The sequence below is a fragment of the Xenopus tropicalis genome, chromosome 7 (genome assembly GCF_000004195.4).
Source record: "Xenopus tropicalis strain Nigerian chromosome 7, UCB_Xtro_10.0, whole genome shotgun sequence".
In the NCBI taxonomy this organism is placed as follows: domain Eukaryota; kingdom Metazoa; phylum Chordata; class Amphibia; order Anura; family Pipidae; genus Xenopus; species Xenopus tropicalis.
This window is the reverse complement of record NC_030683.2, coordinates 16,186,996-16,212,943: the sequence shown is the minus strand read 5'-3', so window position 1 is coordinate 16,212,943 and position 25,948 is coordinate 16,186,996. Positions and strand designations below refer to the sequence as shown.

The 25,948-nt window shown below is 42.0% G+C and overlaps 1 protein-coding gene across 3 annotated transcripts in view; it reads left to right on the top strand.

Moving 5' to 3' along the window:
* Window positions 1–25,948, top strand: part of fam13c (family with sequence similarity 13 member C) — a 112,709-nt gene that overhangs the window by 42,972 nt on the left and 43,789 nt on the right. For 2 of the 3 annotated variants that reach the window (XM_031906359.1, XM_031906357.1), the window contains 3 exons: window positions 8,821–8,877; window positions 16,714–16,891; window positions 25,646–25,761. In XM_031906359.1, the coding sequence (XP_031762219.1) occupies window positions 8,821–8,877; window positions 16,714–16,891; window positions 25,646–25,761 (351 nt within the window). The remainder of the gene's footprint in view (window positions 1–8,820; window positions 8,878–16,713; window positions 16,892–25,645; window positions 25,762–25,948) is intronic. The other variant, XM_031906358.1, reaches the window with a different exon arrangement.

Below are 25,948 nucleotides of genomic sequence, written 5' to 3'. Positions count from 1 at the left end.
ACTTAATTTCAAGGTAAACTGCCCCTTTACTGTTATGCAATCCCAAATCTCTAGCTTATAGGCCGGAATACATTCCTAGGGTGTCAGTCTTGTCCATTCTTGGCCGAGTTATTTGCTCTCAATGTGTCTTGCTTACCCAACTTATATCTTTAGCTTTATAGGTCAGGAATTCAGAGGTAAAAGTTCCGTGCGCGGCAATGAAACACTATATGGCCACAGAGAACATGATAGACACTCAACTAGATTCCATTGGGCCGGCCATTATGTGTTACTGGCCCCGGCCAAACCTCAGCCATGTTACTACATGATCCTGGCTGCGTCATTGCCAAACTGCCCTTTGATAAGGAGTTGACAGGGGGACCATGAGGTGAAGTCCATGTAACAGGATCTTCGCTGTATCATACTATTCCTACATACTACAGATCTCCCTCTCCAGAAATAAATGGAAAGTCATTAGTCACCAGTCTCCCTGACTGCTAAATAAAAGGGGACGCTTCTACCAGCTGAGCCGCCCAAGGCTTTCAATGCCACTAAGGCCCCTTTTTATACATAGATATCTGATTCGGTATTGCTTGATCTCAGTCTATTTGTCACTGGATTGCCACTGGATTTGCAGAAAGTGGCCTGGGGGTTTATAAAAAAATGTATTTTTTGTATAAGTGTCTGAGGGCTTCCCGCTGGGGCTGCCACCGTTGATGTTGGCAGGGTCGGACTGGGGGGTGCAGGTTCCCCTTACCCCCTTACCCCCCACTGAGCCTCTCTAACCCTCCACAGGGGCCCCACCTGACGTCCTCCGCTGAGGGGAACGCTGGCAAGGGTCAGGTCTTTTTTTTTATTGAACATACGGAATAATGACAGTTTACATTGTTTCTTTCAATTCGAAAAGCATGTAATATTGCTGTCTTTAACATATATATTAATAATAACAAGAGATATATAGGGATAGGTAGATGAGAAGAGAGGGATTAGTAACTAAGGAAGTAGGTTGGGGTAAAGAGAGAACCCCAGGTAAGGCCATTGTCTATAAGCCTTAATGCCTTGTTGGGTTTTTTCCTTTTTGATTAGATATTGTTGTTAGCCATCTTGTGGAATGGATGCTGTAGTTTCACGGTATGTATTCCATTGTGCCCATATTTTATTGTATTGCTCCTTTTTATTATTGTCATCCCCAGTTGCCATTTGTTCCATTGTGGCTCTTACCTCTTACCTGTTTTGTATTATTTGTTTAATATCATAGGGGCCTCCTGTTTTACTTTTTAAGGCAAAACATAGAACAATGTGCAATATAAAATGAGAAATGTAAACAAATAACACTGCAAGATTCTGTGTCATTCTGAATATTTGAGAATCTTAAGTTTGCTTGGGATTTAGGTGTTTCATTCTCCCATTAGTGGAAGAGTCACATATAATGAGTGATTCCCTGGCCCTTATGTTACCAGGAATGCTGTTTATACAGGGACACAGATATAATGTCACGGAGCGCTTTAGCTATTCCCTGTTCTGGTAATTACGGATATTCCCTTCTAGAAACCAGAAATTGGCAGTTCTGTTATTCTGCAGATTTTGACATTGTTTGTGCCAAGGTTCTGTTCTGCGTCTCTAATTCCTCAGCGACACTGGTTAAGCCTGAAAAGACATTATTTCCCACATGAAACAAAAGACGGTTTCCAGACACTTCTTACAGTGACCTTTAAGAATTGTTTGGGAATTTGACCCTACAACCACCGGGGTTTCAATTTATGTTTGCGGTTCAGTGTCGAGAAAATGTAGGAATACATGAGCCGCAAATAAAGTCAATATGTGTTTTCAACTTTAAAGGGGAAGTATCATTTCTGTGAAGGTTCATTGCACTTCTGGGAGATAATATTTACTGTGTTTTCATTAACTTGTAGATTGTAAGCTCTTTTGGGCAGGGCTCTCTTCCCCTCCTGTATCAGTTATTGATTGCTTTATATGTTACTCTGTATGTCCAATGTATGGAACCCACTTATTGTACAGCGCTGCGGGATATGTTGGCGCTTTATAAATAAATGTTAATAATAATAATAATAATAATAATAATAATAACTAGCTAATAGTTATCAGGATCTGGCATAATCTTGCCTTGGTTTGATAAACAATATACAGGTATACAAATTTCCCAGCCAACCATTCCACTTCCTGCTGGCTGTAGGATGTAGTACTGTAGGATGCCAGCCAATCAGCAGCTAGTTGGATCTGACAGGGAACTGCCATATATATTTCCCTGTGTGAATTTATTGTTTAAAATATGAGCTGGTAAAAAGCTGCTAATTCTCTGCAATAATGTAGCTGAGGGTTATACTGTTCCTACCATGAAGAGGGTATAAGCCTTTTTGGTCCATGGTGTCTGGGGCAGGGGCGGGCCAAGCTGACCGGGCGCCCTCTGCACCTTCGATACGTGATAGTTCATTGCCCCCACCGCGTATTGACAAGCGGCGGGGGCAATGAAAAAGGAGCTAGGGGTAGGCAGGAGAGGTTCCTGCCTGGCACCCCCCAGTGTTTGCGCCCTAGGCAGCTGCCTCTTCTGCCTACCCCTAGCTCCGGCCCTGGTCTGGGGTATCTAGGACAGGTTTGTTTCAGTAAGAGAAGGTTAACGCTCTTGAAGATCCTTTCTCCCTATACAACAATACAAGGGTTGGCCAATCAGAGATGGAAAGAAGACCGTTGGGTCTTGAAGGCCCAATAGCTGGTGTCCTTTCCAACGTTGGCTGGAATAGAGTAGAAGATAACTGTGCTGTAAGCATGGAAGGAAGAATCCAGTTATTGTGGCCCTCCAGTTATTGAAACATGTCTACTACGGATGCATGGAATCCAGGATTCGGCCAAGATTAGGCCTTTTTTGGCAAGATTTGGATTCAGCCGAATCCACACTCCTGGCCGAACTGAATCCAAATCCTAAAAATCACGTGACTTTTTGTCACGTAAACATACGCACGGTGACATTTAACCCTTCCAAAACCTAATTAGCATATGCAAATTCGGATTTGGATTCGGTTCGGTATTCGCCCGAATCTTTTACGAAGGATTCGGGGGGTTTGGTGAAATTCAAAAAAAGGGATTTGTGCATCACTAATGTCTTCCAACATTTGATTAGAGCCTGGTACTTCATCCATAACTTAAGGGCCACAGACTGGGTATCTTTTGCTCATAGTAATAATAATACAGGTCCCCTATCCGGAAACCCGTTATCGAGAAAGCTCCAAATTACAGAAAGGCCATCTCCCATAGACTCCATTATAAGCAAATAATTCTATTTTTAAAAATGATTTCCTTTTTCTCTGTAATAATAAAACAGTACCTGTACTTGATCCCAACTAAGATATAATTACCCCTTATTGGGGCAGAACAGCCCTATTGGGTTTATTTCATGGTTAAATGATTCCCTTTTCTCTGTAATAATAAAACAGTACCTGTACTTGATCCCAGCTAAGATATAATTACCCCTTATTGGGGCAGAACAGCCCTATTGGGGTTATTTAATGGTTAAATGATTCCCTTTTCTCTGTAATAATAAAACAGTACCTGTACTTGATCCCAGCTAAGATATAATTACCCCTTATTGGGGCAGAACAGCCCTATTGGGTTTATTTAATGGTTAAATGATTCCCTTTTCTCTGTAATAATAAAACAGTACCTGTACTTGATCCCAACTAAGATATAATTACCCCTTATTGGGGGCAGAACAGTCCTATTGGGTTTATTTCATGGTTAAATGATTCCCTTTTCTCTGTAATAATAAAACAGTACCTGTACTTGATCCCAACTAAGATATAATTACCCCTTATTGGGGGCAGAACAGCCCTATTGGGTTTATTTAATGGTTAAATGATTCCCTTTTCTCTGTAATAATAAAACAGTACCTGTACTTGATCCCAACTAAGATATAATTACCCCTTATTGGGGGCAGAACAGCCCTATTGGGTTTATTTAATGGTTAAATGATTCCCTTTTCTCTGTAATAATAAAACAGTACCTGTACTTGATCCCAACTAAGATATAATTAATCCTTACTGGAGGCAAAACAAGCCTATTGGGTTTATTCAAGGTATGGAGAGCCAAATTACGGAAAGATCCCTTATCCGGAAACCCCCCAGGTTCGAGCATTCTGGATAACAGGTCCCATACCTGTATCTAATAATTCTTATAATATTCTGAAATTTCTATTTTTAACAAGAGCATCATTTTCCCAAGGCTTTTTGGATACACTGTGAGTTGGTAGCAGGTTGTAGAGTACAGGTATCGGACCCCTTATCCGGAAACCCGTTATCCAGAAAGCTCCGAATTACGGAAAGGCTGTCTCCCATAGACTCCATTTTAATCAAATAATTCAGAATTTTAAAACGGATTTCCTTTTTCTCTGTAATAATAAAACAGTACCTTGTAATTGATCCCAACTTAGATATAAATAATCCTTATTGGATGCAAAACAATCCTATTGGGTTTAATTAATGTTTTATTGATTTTTTAGTGGACTTAAGGTATTAAGATCCAAATTACGGAAAGACCCCTTATCCGGAATACCCTTGGTCCCGAGCATTCTGGATAATGGGTCCTATACCTGTAATTAGAACATTATTTGTCTGTAATTCTGGAGCACATTCAACCCTGACGTGATGTTTTCTTCCCCTGTTACAAGAGGTGATGTTCCCTTAATACATGAACTTGTTTTCGTCCAACTTGCTCTGACTTCACGGGCTAATCCTGCACTCGGAATCCTGTTTGATCCAGGGACTTACTGGCCGCATACGTGCATTTTGGGAATGATTGCATAAATCATCCTAAATAGAAAGCTGCCTGCGGCCAGGAAGAAGCTTCTGGAGAGCAAACAGGTTCCTATTTACAGCAAGCGTTTCCCTCTTTCCTGAAAGCACCGATAAGCGCCCTCTATAATTAGTTTTTACATTTGTCCTTTTCAATATCAGAAGGTTTATAAACTGCACGGTCGGGGCGTCAACCTGTTCTAAACATGAATATAATACCCTTCAGTAATAAGAACGTCAGATGAGCATTCTCTTCTCTGGAGCATCCCATTATTTCACTGACATCTGTATTTGACAGATTTATTAAATCCAGTATGCTGAAAAAGTCATTTTTGTTTGCACTGCTCATTTCCTGCCAGGAATCATTATAAGTCTTTGTTTTATTTTTGTTACGGCTGCTGCTGCCGTATCCCAATTTCATGTGATTACATAGAGTGGCTTCAATTTAAATAGGATTCTCCCTATAAAATACATAGCAGCCAATCATATACAGGTGTCGGATCCCTTATTCAGAAACCCATTATCCAGAAAGCTCTGAATAACGGAAAGCCATAAAAATAAAACTGTACCTTGTATTTGATCCCAACTAAGATATAATTAATCCTTATTGGGGGCAGAACAGCCCTATTGGGTTTATTTAATGGTTAAATGATTCCCTTTTCTCTGTAATAATAAAACAGTACCTGTACTTGATCCCAACTAAGATATAATTACCCCTTATTGGGGGCAGAACAGCCCTATTGGGTTTATTTAATGGTTAAATGATTCCCTTTTCTCTGTAATAATAAAACAGTACCTGTACTTGATCCCAACTAAGATATAATTACCCCTTATTGGGGGCAGAACAGTCCTATTGGGTTTATTTAATGGTTAAATGATTCCCTTTTCTCTGTAATAATAAAACAGTACCTGAACTTGATCCCAGCTAAGATATAATTACCCCTTATTGGGGCAGAACAGCCCTATTGGGTTTATTTAATGGTTAAATGATTCCCTTTTCTCTGTAATAATAAAACAGTACCTGTACTTGATCCCAACTAAGATATAATTACCCCTTATTGGGGGCAGAACAGCCCTATTGGGTTTATTTAATGGTTAAATGATTCCCTTTTCTCTGTAATAATAAAACAGTACCTGTACTTGATCCCAACTAAGATATAATTACCCCTTATTGGGGGCAGAACAGCCCTATTGGGTTTATTTCATGGTTAAATGATTCCCTTTTCTCTGTAATAATAAAACAGTACCTGTACTTGATCCCAACTAAGATATAATTACCCCTTATTGGGGCAGAACAGCCCTATTGGGTTGGGTTGGTAATACGAACAAGAATGTGCCATTATATTTAGGTTGATAAAGTAAAAATCTAAGCAAATAGTTGGTCCATGCAGGGTCGGACTGGGACACCGGGACACCGGGAAAAATCCCGGTGGGCCCCGGCTCTAGTGGGCCCTGGTGGCCCAGAGGCGACCCTTGCTGGCACTCCCCCTGCCCGGCCGCTCCTCCCCTGACTTGTTAAATTTACGTGCTCTGGGGAGGACGTCGGGTGGGGGCCCCTGCAGGGGCGGGGGGTTTAGGGGACGTGGCCGGCTCGGGCACCTGCAGGGCCCCTGGGGTGGGAGCCCCGGTGGGCCCTTCACCCCCCAGTCCGACCCTGGGTCTATGAATGATGTAAACGATTATCTCCTTATCTGTTGGGCAACCCCTTGAGGGAATGGAATAACAGGAGCAAATTTTGGTCTGAGCAGCCCATACAGAGTTAACTTCTATTGGTCAACTGCAGTTAGAATGCTGAAAGCAGATATTGTATTGGTTACTATTGGTTTCAACACTGCTGTCCAAGATTGGAACTGGAGTTTTATGATCTTATACAAAGGTTGCTGTAGATTTTGTTGGCCATACCTAGTGCATGGGTCTCCAGTTGGACAACTCTGTGCTATAACTTTAGGCTATATCCATAATCTAAATACTCCAAACTAATGAAAGCTTTGCACTGGTGGATTTGGGTTATAGGACTAGACCAAACAAGGCCACAAGAGCTTGACATCTACTGTACCAGCTTAGGGAAGTGATGTAGGAAACGGCTCGGAAACTTTCATACATCAGTTGAAATGTGAAGCCCCAGGATCTTACAGAGCAGAGAGCCTCCTGCGTTGATCCAAATCTTTTATCACAACATGTAGCTTCTGCTAATGTGACACCATAATAAAATATTGCTTGGAAGCACGTGCTTATTTATAGCCAAGTGCAGCATTTATCAAGCGCAGATGGAGCAGAGCTAGTGAACTATGTTCCAGAACGGAAAAACTGCTCTATTATACCAAGCGCAGCAAAGGGACATAAATCTGTGATGCACATTGGCACATACAAATAATAATAAGCACTTTGGCCTGACTCTGACATGTCAGATTTATATTAAAGGAATACTATCATATTTTTTTCAAAACCCATCAGTTAATAGAGCTCCTCCAGCAGAATCCTGCATTGTAATCTGTTTTTCAAAAACACAGATTTTTTTTTTTTATATAATTTTGAAATTTCACACGAGGCTAGCCATATTCTTCATTTCCCAGGGTGCCACAGCCATGTGACCTGTGCTCTGATAAACTTCAGTCACACTTTACTGCTGCGCTGCAAGTCCGGCTTGGGACTCCTCCAGTTACATGGGAGTAGGAGAAACAATAGGTTAGCTGAAAGCAGTTCTAATGTGTAGCGTTGGCTCCTTCTGAAAGCTCAGACTCAGGCACACTTTACTGCTGCGCTGCAAGTTGGAGTGATATCCCACCCCCCTCCCAGCAGTCGATCAGCAGAACAATGGGAAGGGAGCAAGATAGCAGCTCCCAGTAGGTATCAGAATAGCACTCAATAGTAAGAAATCCAAGTCCGGCTTGGGACTCCTCCAGTTATATGGGAGTAGGAGAAACAATAGGTTAGCTGAAAGCAGTTCTAATATGTAGCGTTGGCTCCTTCTGAAAGCTCAGACTCAGGCACACTTTACTGCTGCGCTGCAAGTTGGAGTGATATCCCCCCCCCCCCAGCAGCCGATCAGCAGAACAATGGGAAGGGAGCAAGATAGCAGCTCCCAGTAGGTATCAGAATAGCACTCAATAGTAAGAAATCCAAGTCCGGCTTGGGACTCCTCCAGTTACATGGGAGTAGGAGAAACAACAGGTTATCTAAAAACAGTTCTAATTTCTAATGTAATGTGTTGGACTGGCCTACCAGGATACCAGGGAAACTCCCAGGTGTCAGTGGGCCCTCCTGCTCCTGATTTTTTGGATTTATGGTCATTCCATATTTCTCAATGAAAACAAAGAAGAAAAATAGATAGCATGTAAATAAAAGAGACTAGAAGAATAAAGAAGTTGGGTGAGAAATGGGGGAAAAATAGTTTGGAGAGTGGGCCCATGGTCTAAGGTTTTCTGGTGGATCCCTGGGGTCCCAGTCTGACTCTGCAGGCATAATGCACTGAGATGGTGCCAACACAAGTCTCTAATGGGAGTTTATTTCAAAGCTTTCTGTGCTATTTGTACCCAGGGGCAGTGCAGACCTCCTAGCAGTCCCTGATTGCCCCTAATGGGGGGGGGGGGGGTCAGGAAAATAGGCACGGTTAGGGGCATATTAACCAAGTAATCAGTTTTGGATTGGCCCTGGTTTATGGCCAAAACATCTTGAGTCATGGAATGTTGGATTGTGGGGTAGAAGGCAAACTTACCTGGGTGCTAAATTGCACAAGTACAGTTGCTATGTGCCACCAGCTCAAAAGGGTCCTTTACGCACCCCGAAATCAATATTATCACTATAAATAGGACATGAATAAAATTAGTAAGTCTATTGAAGTTTAAACCCCTCCACCCAGACTTGGTCAGGCTATGGGTATCTGAGTGGTTTAGACATAAAGGGAAAAGGGTTTGATTATAAGTCTGGGGAGCACATCTTGCTTGGGTCAGACAAGTCTATTGTTTAATCCTTCTATGGTTTCCAATACATTTACTTTATCATTGTTAATAAGATTTATGCTTCATTTCTCTGTTGCTAGGACTGAAGGTGAAACCAACTCCCTACATGAGGACCAAACAGTTTGTTCCAAACTCAGGTAAGTTACACGGATCTACCATTCCCCACATGCTCATATTTTTTTTGGTTTGCTGTTTTCCATATACTGTATGTACATTAATTAGCAATGTGGTAATAGCAGTAAACAGGAAATATTCAGCACCCTGATAATTATGTTCAGCGTCTTTAATTATCTGTAATAATACATTTCCAGGAGACTAAATGAATTCAAGTATGTACAATTTATAGAAATGCTTGACTTAAATGGCCCAGGTGGGCTTTATGGCCTCTAAACCTACCTTAGCTGCCCTGTAGCTGAACAGGCATTGTATGGCTGAGAATATCAGCAAGTTACAGAACCCTTTAGCCCAATCCCACCGTATTCTCACTATAACAACCCCAATAAATCAGCCGAGACAGAAGGCTGCAATTGAAGACGCTCTAGTAATGGGCAGTTTCCACAGAGAAGCTTTCAAGAAGCCATAACTGCAACGCTCATGCATTATGCACGGCCACCCCCGGACTAGCGATGGTTTGCTCCATCCTGCCTATATATAGTGTGTAATCTGTGATGCAATGCTGCTAGTCATCCCATCAAATAATTTGGAAAAGAATAAAAAATGCATTTACTCATTATCTAGAAAGCTCTGAGATACCCAGAATGCTATTTACTGTAGAGCTCTATTTAAGAAAATAATTCTTATTTTTGTCTAATTCCCTATTTTTCTGTAATAATGAAAAAAAGATATTTTAATTTTTCTTTTTTTTTTTTTAAATGATTTGCCTTTATTGTGCTGGTTTCTGAGGCTCAATTACCATAGCAACCAGGATACAGTTAGGGTTGCCCCCAGCCTGTATTCAGGGTCGGACTGGGGTGTCCAGGGCCCTCCAGGACTTCTGCGTGGGGGGCCCCCACCCAGTCGTGGCATTAAGCCCCCTACCCCCACTGCATACAGCACTTCTTTCTTGCGGCCATGATGGAGGGGATATGTGCCGTCGCCTGCATTTTGCGGAAGAAGCATGCCTGGGTTGGTGGGGGCTGCGGGGCCCACCAGGTTTTTCCCAGTGCCCCACCAACCCCGCCTGTACTTTTTTTTAATGATTTATGTTTTTTGTTCTGAAGCGGTAAGGACTGTAATTTTAACTGCTAACTGGTTTCTGGAGCTCAAATACCCTAGCAACCAGGATACAGTTAGTATTGCCCCGTACTCAGGGTCGGACTGGGGTGTCTAGGGCCCTCCAGGACTTCTGCATAGGGGGCCCCCACACCAGTCGTGACATTAAGCCCCCTACCCCCACTGCATACAGCACTTCTGATGGCGGGGGAGATGTGCCTGGGTCAGTGGGGCCCACGAGTGCCAGGGTCCCCCAGCTTTTTTCCCCGGTGCCCCGACAGCCCTGTCTGACCCTGCTGTACTTTATCAGCTAGCCAGTAAATCACCAGCCAGTTTACTGGCAATCAGCAGCGTAACTGAAGGCCCATGGGCCTAGGAGCCAAAATGGCACATAGCCCATGCAACCTGCAGGCAGCTGCACCCCCTACCCCCATGGGCCAATGTATTTGCCTGTAAATTTCTAATTTCCCACCCCCACCATCCTGAAATGTTCTGCTATCTCAGCTCTCACAAAATACAGCTCCCTGACACCCCCACCAGCCCATTAACCGCCCTGATCTACCTAGTCCCTACGCCATGATGTCAACACCCTACCCTGTGACATCACCGCCTAGCCCCCATCCTCACAGGCCGGTAGTCAGGGTGGAATATGAATAGACAACGGCCTAAAGAGAAAGATAAATAATAATAAGTGAAACCTCACTTTCAATGTTTTTTTTAATTTCCAGGGTCAGTGACCCTGACAACAAGATAACATTTTCTGTTGCAGTCTGGAAAGAGACACAAAGTACAGGTGCATCTATAACTTAAATTTAAATCTATAATTTAAAAATGAATTTCTCCTTTGAGTGTAGCTTGCCCCTCCCACATTCATTCATCTCCTATATAACAACTGGGCCACTACTGCTAGTATTATATAGAGACCCCCTTATGTTTATGGTCCTACACATGTGAGCAGCACAACCCTTATAGATGCTATTAAGCATTGATTCCCATAACTAAACACTTAGGGGCCGATTCATTAAAACACAAGTTCAAATCCCGAATGGGAAAAATTCGGATTGGATACGTTAATTTCTGAAGATCGCAAATATCACGAAAATGCTTAGGGAAAAATCGTATTAGTCACGATAATATCGTACTGGTGATCCAAAAGTCACAAAATGTTTGCACTGAACGATTGTAAACAGTGGCAGAACCTTTCCAAATTTTTCACGCAAGCGTACCAAAAAGTTGCGCGGGCGTACGAAAAAGTATGAAAAAAACGCTCCAAGCGTTCATGTCTTATTAAATCTCCCCCTTAGAATAGCACCGTAGACCCATAGTAAATAGTTTTGCTCAGTCTACTACAAGTCAGAAGATGAAAGCAAAGCTCTGATTGGTTGGCCTTCTTACTCCTGGGCCCCCCAGCCACTAACACTATAAATAAATCATTTTTACTGACGAGGAAACTGTCTTTTTTAAAGCTTTGGCTGGGAATTCACTAGAAGATTTTATAAAGGCAAACGCACTATTTATTTCAGCCGTTGCACCTTGGTAATTAAATACATACAAGGTTTTTCCATTCCGCCGCCGCTGGCCCTGGGGAGTTGCACTCGTATCAGGCACAGACGAAGGGCAGACTGCCGGCAGGCGAAAATCCATGCGCATCGGGAATCATTCCAATCTGTATTGATGGAAAAGGCTTTGCACGTAAACAAATGGCACAGTTAACCAATGGGTACCCAGTCTGCGTGCAGACACAGTCATATGTACAAGGAAAATTTAATTTAGCTTTATAGATGTTTTATATTATATCCTAGAGGTTCATGGAGGAAATCGCTTTACAATAAGGCTGAGCTTTTGCGGAGTGAAAAGAAACAGTAACGTTGCTATTGCACGTTTAATATTCAAAAGAATGGGAAAGTTCAGTGTCGGGGGCTTACCTGTCTGTTGAAAAATACTGTCAGAGAATATGCCCCAGTGCCATAGCCCTAACAGCCCCTCAATGACTCCCCTATAGGCCTTTCTGAGTCTCACAGGTAGTTATAAGCAAATCTGTCCATGTTTCTTAACCGTTTACTGTAGAAAAATTAATGAAATGGCAAAAAAATTGTGAAATGCGGGTACCACACAACTTTTTTGACACGGGCGTGCCTTTTTTTTTACGTGAACACGCCCTTTTGTACACGACCACACCCCTTTTAGACACAACCACTTGTTTTTTGGCATACCCATGCCTTTTTTGACACGACCGCACCCTTTCTTTTACCAACCGTACCTTTTTTTGCACTGATCACAGATTTTTCACGGCAACATTTTGTGGAAGTTTTGCGAATCAATTTGCTATTGACAAAATGCAGAATTTTGCCGCAAATCCATGCCTGCCAAAAAAATTCGCTCCTCACTACTCACGGGGTCTTGGCTTCCCAGTTAAAGGAACAGTAACACCAAAAAATGAAAGTGTATAAAAGTAACTAAAATATAATGTGCTGCTGCCCTGCACTGGTAAAAGTTGTGTGTTTACTTCAGAAAGTCTACTATAATTTATATAAATAAGCTGCTATGTAGCCATGGGGGCAGCCATTCTAAGGAGAAAAGGCACAGGCACATAGCAGATAACAGATAAAACACTATTGTATTCTACAGAACTTATCAGTTATCTGCTATGTAACCTGTGCCTTTTCTCCTTAGAATGGCTGCCCCCATGGCTACATAGCAGCTTATTTATATAAATTATAGTAGTGTTACTGTAGCAAACACACCAGTTTTACCAGGGCAGGGCAACAGTGCATTATATTTTTATTACTTTAAAGCTCTTTCATTTTTTGGTGTTACTGTTCCTTTAAGGTATTCCTACCAAATTCTTAGGGTGGTTCATAACCATCCAATCAGGGGGGCCTGGATGTGTTTCTATGTGTTAGTGGGCTATTGTCATCTTTAGATTTAACCCCTGCAACCCTGCATCTGGTGCAGAGCCGGCCAAGCTGGGCTGGCACCCTAGGCAACCTGGTCGGCCCATACCTGTAATAAAAAAATGACAATAACAATAAAATTGTAGCCACACAGAGCAACAGTTAGTGACCCTCATTTAAAAGCTTGAATAAGTCAGAGGAGGACGGCAAATAATAAAAAAAACTATAAAAAATGAAGACCAATTGAAAAGTTGCTAAGAATTGACTATTCTGTAACATGCTAAAGGTGAATGAAGGTAATAAAGGTGAAGCACCCCTTTAAAGGTAGCCATTCATACTCAAGTTCATATTTCTTCCCTAGGTCTATAGGTCCTACTGGGAACTTCATAAGGAGAATATAATTATGGATCCCCTTTTCCCCTATTTATGGCAAACTCCCGTGAGTGGGGTTCTTTTCCTGGGATTCTTTTTCTCTTACCTGCCCCCAGGCATTACATTACATTAACATTTATTTATAAAGCACCAACATATCCCGCAGCGCTGTACAATAAGTGGGTTCCATACATTGGACATACAGAGTAACATATAAAGCAATCAGTTACCGATACAAGAGGTGAAGAGAGCCCTGCCCAAAAGAGCTTACAATCTACAAGACGCAGCTGTTTATGGCAGGCATTAAGTTTAGGGCTCTGCACCTTGCGTGGGATGGGCAACCAGCGCCGGGGCACCGAGACCACAGCGGCTCTGCCATAGGCACAGATACTAATTGTATTTGCATGCATAGTGCTTGTAAATATGCCCTTAATCCTTTATTACCCTTCCATGGAAAGCCCTTTATGTAGCCAAGGATGAAAGCCCCATTATGCTGGTAGCCGTGCCCCGTAGCCTTTAAAGTGCTCTGCTGATGCACAGATGTGATTCCGCTAAAGAAAAGGCCACTTATGACTAAAGCTGCAGTTTTATGACTCATAAACACACGCAAAGTGCACGAGATAATAACATCTAATGCCAAACACAGCAAAACTAGGATTTTTTTTGAAACCTGAAAGAACTTGGTTTCTTTTAAAGCGATACCGACCTCACCAAACTGAGGGCTACACTGATCTTGTAGAGTGTAAGCTCTTTTGGGCAGGGCTCTCTTCCCCTCCTGTATCGGTTATTGATTGCTTTATATGTTACTCTGTATGTCCAATGTATGTAACCCACTTATTGTACAGCGCTGCGGGATATGTTGGCGCTTTATAAATAAATGTTAATAACAATAATAATAATAATAATAACTTCTAATGGAAAATTTATTCTAGGTTAGGGGTCCTTAAACTTCTTAAGCAAGGAGCGAGTTCATGGTCCCTCAGACTGTTGGGGGGCCAGGCCACCACCACCCCCCCCGTCAAACTATGGCCCACTCCTGCATTCTCTCTTCCAGCTCCCCACTTCCACTACCAGCGCTCCTTCTGCCCATCCGTCCGTCCTCCCTCTCGCTGCCCGCAGAGTCCTCCCTCTTCCAGCTCCCCCCGTCCGCTACCCATACTCCGTCCGCCCATCCATCCTCCCTCTCGCTGCCCGCGGAGTACTCCCTCTTCCAGCTCCCCCTGCTCTGTCCGTCTTCCCAGCTTCTCCCACTCCATCCGTCTTCCCAGCTCCCCCGCTCCGTCTGTCTTCCCAGCTCCCCCCTCCCACTCAACTCTGAGTCCTCTCTCTGCCAGCGCCGTCCGTCCTTCCTCTCAGCTCCCCTGTCCCGCTTCCTGCTGAGTCCTTTTTCTCCGCTGCCAGGGGTCAGGATGCAGCGGGGGGGGGGGCAGGTAAATTAACCTGGGGGGCCGGATCCGGCCCGTGAGCTGTAGTTTGAGGATCCCTGTTCTAGACTGTTCCAGAGCGACAGGGGAGGAGCTTCCTCTTAAGTGTGACCTAGGTCTAGCAGCCTATAGCTTCCCTCAGCAGCGATCACGTGTGTGAAAACAAGCATTTGACTGGTTGCTACAGCTTACCCGGGGTAATATTTGAGCACTTGAGCAAATTAATTAGCTAAGAAAAGGCAATGGGAACAACCCAATCTTGCTCTGAAATAAGGATTTTTCTAATAGAAATGTGTTTGTCTATTTCCCTGGACCCAGCCCCAATCAGACAGCAATTAAATTAGCGTCTAACGACCTTACATTTATCCGGCTGAGTTTACTGCAGATCTGATTGCTTATTATTTTTAGTTGCTCAATTCTGTGACTTATAGGAAATCAGTAAAGTTAAGGAAGCAGTAATTAGGTTAACGGCGCTGTATTTTGTACTGACGGGGTTTATTTATCAGCCAATCGTGTGGAACCCTGTGCCTGGATGCACGGAACTACTTTCTGCAAGCTGGAGGCCCCCGCCTACATGAACCATGATTTCCCTAGGTGGCACCAATGATTGATGCCTATATTTTTCTGTAACATAGAGGTGCTTAAGAATTTATTGCAGCATGTGGGAAAATTGAGAAAAAACATCATACAGTTAGTTGTGATGTATCCTTAGCTGCATAAATAATTCAAATATTTCATTTTAAAGGGATACGGTCATAATTTTTATGATATACTTCATTTCTAAATTACACTGTTTACATAGCATATAATTCACTCTACCATTTAACATTTTATTCTTGAACCAACAAATGTATTTTTAGCTGTAATATTGGTGTGTAGGCGCCATCTCAGTGCATTGTGCCTGAGTCTGAGCTTTCAGCCAGCGCTACACATTAGAACTGCTTTCAGCTAACCTATTGTTTCTCCTACTCCCATGTAACTGGAGGAGTCCCAAGCCGGACTTGGATTTCTTACTATTGAGTGCTATTCTGATACCTACTGGGAGCTGCTATCTTGCTCCCTTCCCATTGTTCTGCTGATTGGCTGCTGGGGGGAGGGGGGGGGGATATCACTCCAACTTGCAGCGCAGCAGTAAAGTGTGCCTGAAGTTTATCAGAGCACAGGTCACATGGCTGTGGCACCCTGGGAAATGAAGAATATGGCTAGCCCCATGGGAAAAACAGATTACAATGCAGGATTCTGCTGGAGAAGCTCTATTAACTGATGGGTTTTTAAAAAAACATGTTTCCCATGACAGTATTCCTTCCCCATTGCAACTATATCCAAATTTAAGTCCTCTGTTATCAGAGTGGGTAGAAGAAATGGAAAACTATATTTTTTGGGCTGCTTGCTGGAACATACCATTGTTGCCTTGCTGCACTGTTTGCCTGGAACATACCATTGTTACCTTGCTACCCCACTTGCCTACTTCTGCCTGCATGGAACATACCAATATTAACTTGCTTCAGGGGCAAAATGTATTAAAAACACTTTCCTGTTATTCGCACTCATCAACATTCAGCCTGAATGGTACAATGCAGTGTATGGCCACTTGTATGGCAACTGTCCATTTGGCCTGTGGGCTAATTCTGGAAAGTATTGACCAGTGTTTGGCCACCTTTAGACTCAAGACAGATTTTACAAGTCATCATGACAACAACTGCCCAGATGATAGCAGTTAAACAAACTCTAGTGTTAATGTTAACTCTTTCCTCTCTTTCTTTTCTGTAGTCTCTGTCATTACCTTCTTTCCTAGATCTAGCCAGGTTCTCAAGAAAATTGGGCCACACACCCACCAGCTAGAAGATTTATCAGCCAATCTATCACTTGCCTCTATGCACTGAGGGAACAATTAGAGTTCCAGGAGTCTGGAAACATTACTGTTATATACACTATACACAACACAATAAAAAAGCACAACACAAAAGTGCCAATGTAGTCATCAATTTGTCATCAATATACCCAACCCAAGCCTGCACAATATCTTTACCCGATAACAAAGTATTAAGTCTTCCCTTTATTTTATCCACAGAGATGAAAATAATAAAGAAAACTACCCAGAGAGAGTCACAGAACTTGAGGACAGCGCTTCGTCATCATGGGACGTTCCAGCTCACTCAGAGAAGAAGATGTTCGATGTCCCAACCAGGCATGGAGTTGGCATCTTGCAAACCAAGCAGCCCAAGTCCAAGGGCCATAAAGAAAGTCAGGTAAAAAAGAAAAGAATAATATAGTTGTCTATGGAGATTTATGCACAGCTCTATGCTCTCCTTATATTATATAGGCTGTGCAACTGTTTGTAATCTGGAGGACATGTACTTCTTTCATTATACAGATATTTGTTGCCCATATCAATAAAGGTGGCCATACATGGACCGATTGTAGATGCCGATATGGGTCCCTTGGACCGAATCGGCAGCTTATCGGCCCATGTAGGGGCAAGAACGAGGGGCAAGTCCGACCGATATCTGGCCTGAAATTGGGCAGATATCGATCGGGCAGGTTAAAAGATTTAGTTGGCAACGATCCCCCGAACCGACCGCCCCATTGCCGCCAATATAATTTGCCCTGGGGCTAAACGATCGAATTAGCCTACATTTTCCCCGATATCGCCCACCCGTAGGTGGGAGATATTGTGAGAAGATCCGCTTGCTTGGCAAGGTCGCCAATCTTCACGTGTATGTGGCCACCTTAAGTGTTGCTGCATCTTTCACAGCATAAGACAAGGTGCTCAGATAATGCAACTTTGATCTTCTCTCTGCCTTATAGGGTTTTGATAACAACTAAAAAGACATTGAATAGAAGTAGGCTTGTCTGATTTCATGTCTGGGACTCTAACCGTCAACTCTGAATGAGGGTGGCAGTCATTAGGCTAATGACTTGGTCTATGACATATTAATGCCAGAACTTTTTTTTTAATTAATCCACTTTCCACTCTTCCTGTTTAACTGACACTCATCCCAGTGCAGTTTGTATGGAAAAAAGGGAAAGTTGTGCTCAAGCACAAGGCTATTCCTGCCCATAGGATAAGGGCATGGCTGTACTTCTGCACCAACACCAATAATAATGATTCACACAGCTCCACGGCTCCTAAAGTACGACTGGGCTCTGTCATAGTTATTCAGAGTTATATAATAATTCCATTCACGCTTATTTCATTAATCGCATTACTTACAGTGAGAAAGGTGAGCAATAGGTGTGCGCGCACATGCCTTTGAACACCCACATACCAAGCAATTAGCTTCGCTGCACTAAATGCTATTGTTAACCCTTTCAGCAACAGAATGAGATAAATGGATACATTTGTTTGAAATGGTAGATATTGCCGGGAAAGCTTCCATATTGTGCTTTAAATCATGATTATACTGTATTACACAATAAGGACTAAGAACATTCCCTCTTTTTATAAAAGTATATATATATAAACACTGTCATTCCCACCAGGGACCCAACACCCGCACAGGGGCCCCAACCACCCACCCGCTGACCCACTGCTAGCCCCCCCCCCCACGTGTGTACCTTATAGACATGGGGATCAGGTCTGCATTGGGTTTTTTCCCAGTGTCACGGCGGCCCAGTCCAACCCTGCCTGGAGTATCTAGGAGAGAAAATAGGCATTTTGCCAATATATCACCATTAGTACATTGGCACAGAGGGAAATGTTAGGAACTTTGCCCAAAGCATTTTTATTGTCCACGACCCCTCCATTGGCATTAAAGTGCCTGAAAATGGGTCAAAGTCCAGCCCTACAGTTCTGTAACCAGTGATATAGAGGGCAAAACCTTAAACATATGATACATGTGAATATTTACATGTACAGGTATAGGACGTGTTATCCAGAATGCTTGGGACCAAGGGTATTCCGGATAAGGGGTCTCTCCGTAATTTGGATCTTCATACCTTAAGTCTAATAAAAAATCAATAAACCATGAATTAAACCCAATAGGATTATTTTGCATCCAGAAAGGATTAATTATATTGTAGTTGGGAAAAGGGAATCATTTAACCATGAAATAAACCCAATAGGGCTGTTCTGCCCCAATAAGGGGTAATTATATCTTAGTTGGGATCAAGTACAGGTACTGTTTTATTATTACAGAGAAAAGGGAATCATTTAACCATGAAATAAACCCAATAGGGCTGTTCTGCCCCCAATAAGGGGTAATTATATCTTAGTTGGGATCAAGTACAGGTACTGTTTTATTATTACAGAGAAAAGGGAATCATTTAACCATGAAATAAACCCAATAGGGCTGTTCTGCCCCCAATAAGGGGTAATTATATCTTAGTTGGGATCAAGTACAGGTACTGTTTTATTATTACAGAGAAAAGGGAATCATTTAACCATGAAATAAACCCAATAGGGCTGTTCTGCCCCCAATAAGGGGTAATTATATCTTAGTTGGGATCAAGTACAGGTACTGTTTTATTATTACAGAGAAAAGGGAATCATTTAACCATGAAATAAACCCAATAGGGTTGTTCTGCCCCCAATAAGGGGTAATTATATCTTAGTTGGGATCAAGTACAGGTACTGTTTTATTATTACAGAGAAAAGGGATTCATTTAACCATTAAATAAACCCAATAGGGCTGTTCTGCCCCCAATAAGGGGTAATTATATCTTAGTTGGGATCAAGTACAGGGACTGTTTTATTATTACAGAGAAAAAGGAAATCAATTTTAAAAATCTGAAATATTTGATTAAAATGGAGTCTATGGGAAACAGTTTTCCATAATTTGGAGCTTTCTGGATATCGGGTTTCCAGATAACGGATCCCATACCTGTACCTTAAACTTCAAAAACTTTAAATTTTTCCGGTTTGGTGTCCCGACATATCCACGAATATGCAATTTTCCATGTACAGGGCATAAATAAATAGAAATATCAGGTCAAATACATCAGTTTTTGGTCCTATTGGACTTTACAGTGCTGTGCACATAAGTAGCGCTATATAAATAAAAATATCCATACATACCTTTTATGAGGGAACGAGCCAACAGTAGGAACGGGTTGATATATATGCCAGTCCTTTTTATTTCAAGGATGCAAATCCTCGACTCTTTAGCAGTTTGTTCATTAAAAGGATTCATTAAAGGCCAGGGTTTGGCAGCTGCACCCTTCCTACAGATATAAATAGGAGTCGGAAGGGCTTACAGCTGCGCTCTTATTTACCCTTTACTGCACATACAACTCCCAATCTGATCCCCCAGTGCCACCCGGTAGTTTGTTCTCGGATGGAGGAAGCTGCTAATTTAATGCTTATTAAAACCAAATTCAAACACTTTGGCACCCAGTAAATGGAGTTAATTAGAGAGGCTAAGAGTGTGCATCATGGCTGCTTTCTTCCTTCCCTCTTAACTTTCAGAAGGATGTAGGCAGCGATATTGTAAGATTATTTGCATCTGCTCTCCACTTTTTTATGGTTTTTGAATGATTTACATTTTTATTGTGCAGCTCTCCGGCTTGGGATTCTCACAGCTGTCTGGTTACTAGGGACAAATTACTTTAGCAACCAGACAGCTGCAGGGAAGTCAGAATGCAAAATGATTAGTAAACAGCAAGGCCATCTCCCTTAGACTCCATTATAAGCAAATCATTATAATTTTATAAAATGATTTCCTTTTTCTCTGTAATAATAAAACAGTACCTGTACTTGATCCCAACTAAGATATAATTACCCCTTATTGGGGGCAGAACAGCCCTATTGGGTTTATTTCATGGTTAAATGATTCCCTTTTCTCTGTAATAATAAAACAGTACCTGTACTTGATCCCAACTAAGATATAATTACCCCTTATTGGGGCAGAACAGTCCTATTGGGTTTATTTCATGGTTAAATGATTCCCTTTTCTCTGTAATAATAAAACAGTACCTGTACTTGATCCCAACTAAGATATAATTACCCCTTATTGGGGCAGAACAGTCCTATTGGGTTTATTTCATGGTTAAATGATTCCCTTTTCTCTGTAATAATAAAACAGTACCTGTACTTGATCCCAACTAAGATATAATTACCCCTTATTGGGGGCAGAACAGCCCTATTGGGTTTATTTAATGGTTAAATGATTCCCTTTTCTCTGTAATAATAAAACAGTACCTGTACTTGATCCCAACTAAGATATAATTACCCCTTATTGGGGCAGAACAGCCCTATTGGGTTTATTTAATGGTTAAATGATTCCCTTTTCTCTGTAATAATAAAACAGTACCTGTACTTGATCCCAACTAAGATATAATTACCCCTTATTGGGGCAGAACAGCCCTATTGGGTTTATTTAATGGTTAAATGATTCCCTTTTCTCTGTAATAATAAAACAGTACCTGTACTTGATCCCAACTAAGATATAATTACCCCTTATTGGGGGCAGAACAGCCCTATTGGGTTTATTTCATGGTTAAATGATTCCCTTTTCTCTGTAATAATAAAATAGTACCTATACTTGATCCCAATGATTTTTAGCAGACTTAAGTTATGGAGATCCAAATTATGGAAAGATCCCTTATCTGGAAAACCCCAGGTCTCAAGCATTCTGGATAACAGGTCCCATACCTGTATAATCAATTAAACTTGTACTTAGCATTAAGCCTCTCTGTCAGCGTGTTTTTGGTTGCCGGGGTCAGCGACCCTGATGACAAGACAACAAGGTACGGTGATCAGATCACTTGAACATTTAAAAATTAAAAAAAATGAGAACCAGTTGAGTCCCAAATATAACATAATAGAAGTTTATTTAATGGAGACCCAAGATCCAAGATGGGGAACTGCTGTGAGTAAATTTGAGGGCCTGGGTCATTACTGTTATAGGGCTGCTGAACCTCTGGGCCGGTTTACTATGTAAAATACTGTAAAATAATTTTGTAGCTATATTCTTTATATTCATTGATCTACTGTTAATGCAAGAAGGTCAAACTGTAGCCAATCAGGTCATTAGAAATGGAATAACCTGTAGCCAGTCTGAATTTTGACTACATCAGCAACACAACCACCCACGCTGTTTATAGTAACAATGCAAATGTGCTCCAGTCTAGTAACCCATAGCAACCAGAGTTTATTCCAGCTACACCAGATGACTGATAAGCAACTGGACTGGATCACATTTCCTTCATGTGTCTGGGCAAGCCGTTAATGTGTGGGCTATGTACAATGGCGCTCATTCATCCAACTTGTTTTCATACATTCCAAGGGCAAGACTGGGCTTTGCTGATCATTTAGCAGACAAATAACACTTTGACTTATGAAAGAAAATAAAATTCCAAGTAACTTTCCAATATACATTTACTACAAAATTTCAAAGCCATTTGCGAATGTAATTGCTATTGAAAGCAGTGCCTTTCTGCACTGCTGGTTCTGACTTTTGAAACAATGTAGCAGAAGCCAGACAGGGGAATAAGTTTCCAAGACTGAATTCTGCTACAGAAGAGGCAGAATCGGATATTCCTATTCATTACACTATTAGCTGAATACTGGCACTGCCGGTGCTGAGTCGGTCAGGCTGCTCCATACTCCGTGTTAGTAGCGTGTAAATATGTGGAGCACATAGACAGCAGAAGGAAACGCCAGCCCAGTGACGCCTCCTTGCTCATGGCTGGCTAATTTAGGATACAAAGCCCCCATGATTCAGCTTGGCATATGTGCTGATCATTTCATTGGCTTTGGAGCAGGAGCATCTGCAGAGGCAGATACCATATAGCACTGACCGAATGGCCGCTCAGCGGGGGGGGGATACACTGAATTATGGGTTTGCAGTGAGGAGCAGCTGGAGAATCCTATGCCTCAGCCCTTCCATCTTTAGAGCTGCTTGGCAAGGTGAGCCTGGTCCAATGCTTTTAAATCTATATTACAGGTATCAGACCCCTTATCCAAGTTCCCAATTATGGAAAGGCCATCTCCATTAGACTCCATTTTAATAAAATAATTCACATTTTTAAAAATTGTTTCCCTTTTCTCTGTAATAATAAAACAGTACCTGTACTTCATCCCAACTAAGATATAATTACCCCTTATTGGGGGCAGAACAGCCCTATTGGGTTTAATTAATGGTTAAATGATTCCCTTTTCTCTGTAATAATAAAACAGTACCTGTACTTGATCCCAACTAAGATATAATTACCCCTTATTGGGGGCAGAACAGCCCTATTGGGTTTATTTAATGGTTAAATGATTCCCTTTTCTCTGTAATAATAAAACAGTACCTGTACTTGATCCCAACTAAGATATAATTACCCCTTATTGGGGCAGAACAGCCCTATTGGGTTTATTTAATGGTTAAATGATTCCCTTTTCTCTGTAATAATAAAACAGTACCTGTACTTGATCCCAACTAAGATATAATTACCCCTTATTGGGGGCAGAACAGCCCTATTGGGTTTATTTCATGGTTAAATGATTCCCTTTTCTCTGTAATAATAAAACAGTACCTGTACTTGATCCCAACTAAGATATAATTACCCCTTATTGGGGGCAGAACAGCCCTATTGATACAAACCTATTTATCATCAGAGTTGGGCCAACTGTAAAGATGGGGAAAATAACTGAGGAGCTTTCCTTTCTCCTTTTAGTCAGTAAGCTATGGTGAGTCCCTGCTGCATCAGTCAGTATTAGGGTTGCCATCTGGCCAGAATTTAATTTGCTTAGTCAGTAAATCACCAGCTAGAGCCAGGGCTCCTATTACAAATTTACTGGGAATGTATTTATCAGTAAATTTATAAAGGAATACTGACATGGGAAAACATGTTTTTTTAAAAACCCATCAGTTAATAGAGCTTCTCCAGCAGAATCCTGCATTGTAATCTGTTTTTCCCATGGGGCTAGCCATATTCTTCATTTCCCAGGGTGCCACAGCCATGTGACCTATGCTCTGATAAACTTCAGGCACACTTTACTGCTGCGCTGCAAGTTGGAGTGATATCCCCCCCCCTCCCAGCAGCCGATCAGCAGAACAATGGGAAGGGAGCAAGATAGCAGCTCCCAGTAGGTATCAGAATAGCACTCAATAGTAAGAAATCCAAGTCCGGCTTGGGACTCCTCCAGTTACATGGGAGTAGGAGAAACAATAGGTTAGCTGAAAGCAGTTCTAATGTGTAGCGCTGGCTGAAAGCTCAGACTCAGGCACAATGCACTGAGATGGCGCCTACACACCAATATTACAGCTACAAATACATTTGTTGGTTCAAGAATAAAAGTTTAAATGGCAGAGGGAATTATTTGCTATGTAAACAGTGTAATTTAGAAATAAAAAGTACCCCATACAAATCATGGAAGTATCTCTTTAATTACTCAACCTTTCATCCCCATCCTCAACTATTCCACTACCAGAATACCTTACGCCTTCTTGCCCCACACCCACCACATAGAACTCCTTCCTAATCATCTTACTCCCTGACCCAGTTGCCCCCCATTCCCCACCCATAGTGTCACTGACCCGCCACATGACATCCCCACTCTCTATGATGATGCAGAATATATTGACATATTGTAGATATTTTTGGTAGTGAAGATGGAATTATCCTGAGTGTCGTTGCCCCTGATCACCCTACGGCCCAGTGACCATACTGCAGGCAGTTCAATGTCCCATGTCAGGTATATGGGAGATATGAGCCATGTGTGGCTGCTTTGACCCCGACTGTAGGCAACCAATAGCAACAAGCCAAGGTACAATACACCCGTTCCTCGTGGGCGGATCAAGCTGAGTTTCAGACAATACAGCGCATTCTACCTGTAACTGCACTGCTCTGTATCGATTCCCTTCTGTGCTGAATATTTCTCTAATTCCCCCAAAGGGTATGTATAACGTTATGTAAAGTGTTAGTGCAAAACCATTCCCCTTGTATCTGATGCACAGACAAAACCACAATGTGACAGACTTTGTATCAGTGTAAGAAATTGTATTGATTTCTGTCTGTACTTGAATATTTCCATCACCCCTCCCCAACCCTGTCGGCTTCCCGATGGATTTATAGACAGTTCTTTAAAGGAAAGGATATTATCATTCTTCTTTCATCCAACTTCCGTCTCTTTGTAAATAAATATCAAATGGTTACCTGCAGCCAGGTATCCCAGCATCCTCTGCTCCTAATGCCTCTTCCCATACAGTCTAGTACTTGGTTTCCCTTACCCTTTTCCTTCCTTGTAATGTATAATTCTGGGTTCCATTTATTTGTCTCTGACCAATGTATTTGCTCTGTATTTAGCTTCAGAATTTCAGTGCCACATATTGTCTAATTAAAGGGGAACTAAAACCTATAAATGATGGCTAGAAATGATGTATTTTATATGCTGATCTAACTATACCAGCCCAGAGGTTCAGCAGCCCTAGCCCTTAGCAGTTTCCCATCTTTTAGGCCATCTTGTATGTCACTGGCACTGCACGTGCTCAGTATGCTCTGGGCTGCTGCTGAGAAACTAAGCTTAGGGGTCATGGGAAATCATCAGAACCTTAGCTAAAAGTGCGCTTAAAGCTGTCATAGAAGCTGGTGTTACAGAGTTGATTATGAATAATTTCTGATGCAGAATACACTGATTTCTTGTATTGTGAAATGTATATTGTTTGTATACTCTATATTGTCCCTAAGATCAGGGAGCTTACAGCAACAATTCCCAGTGTACACTATTATTATTATTATTATTTACATTTATTTATAAAGCGCCAACATATCCCGCAGCGCTGTACAATAAGTGGGTTCCATACATTGGACATACAGAGTAACATATAAAGCAATCAATAACCAATACAAGAGGTGAAGAGGGCCCTGCCCAAAAGAGCTTACGCTCTACAAACACTATTCTCTATTCCCTATTCTCCTTGTGTATTTGGCTTGTGTGGCTGAACCTTCTGGTCTGTAGAACCCTTGAGCCTTTTCAAAGCGATCAGTTTACACGAGAGGCACAATAAGCGTTTATTTTTCAGTGGTTCCCGTATCACAAAGCTCTAATTATTCTATTAAACTTCTGTCTGTTCCAGCAGGAAAGTGAGAATGGAATCCCATGCCTCGCCGAGAGTTGGCCAACAAAGGGACTGGCGTCTTATGATCATCCCCACCATGTTCCCCTGAGAGGGGCAGCGGAGTATCAGGCAAGGTGAGTGCCCATCTCTGCTCGCACAATAGCAATACTCTATTGCCACATATTATGTATATGGGGAAGGAGTTGTGATTGGGGCACAGTGTTTATTGAAAGGCAAGGTAGTGTTATGGAAAGGGGCCCCAGTTATGGGATAGTGGTTTAGTAATGCAAAACTGGATCAGGGAACCTGTGGGACAGGGTA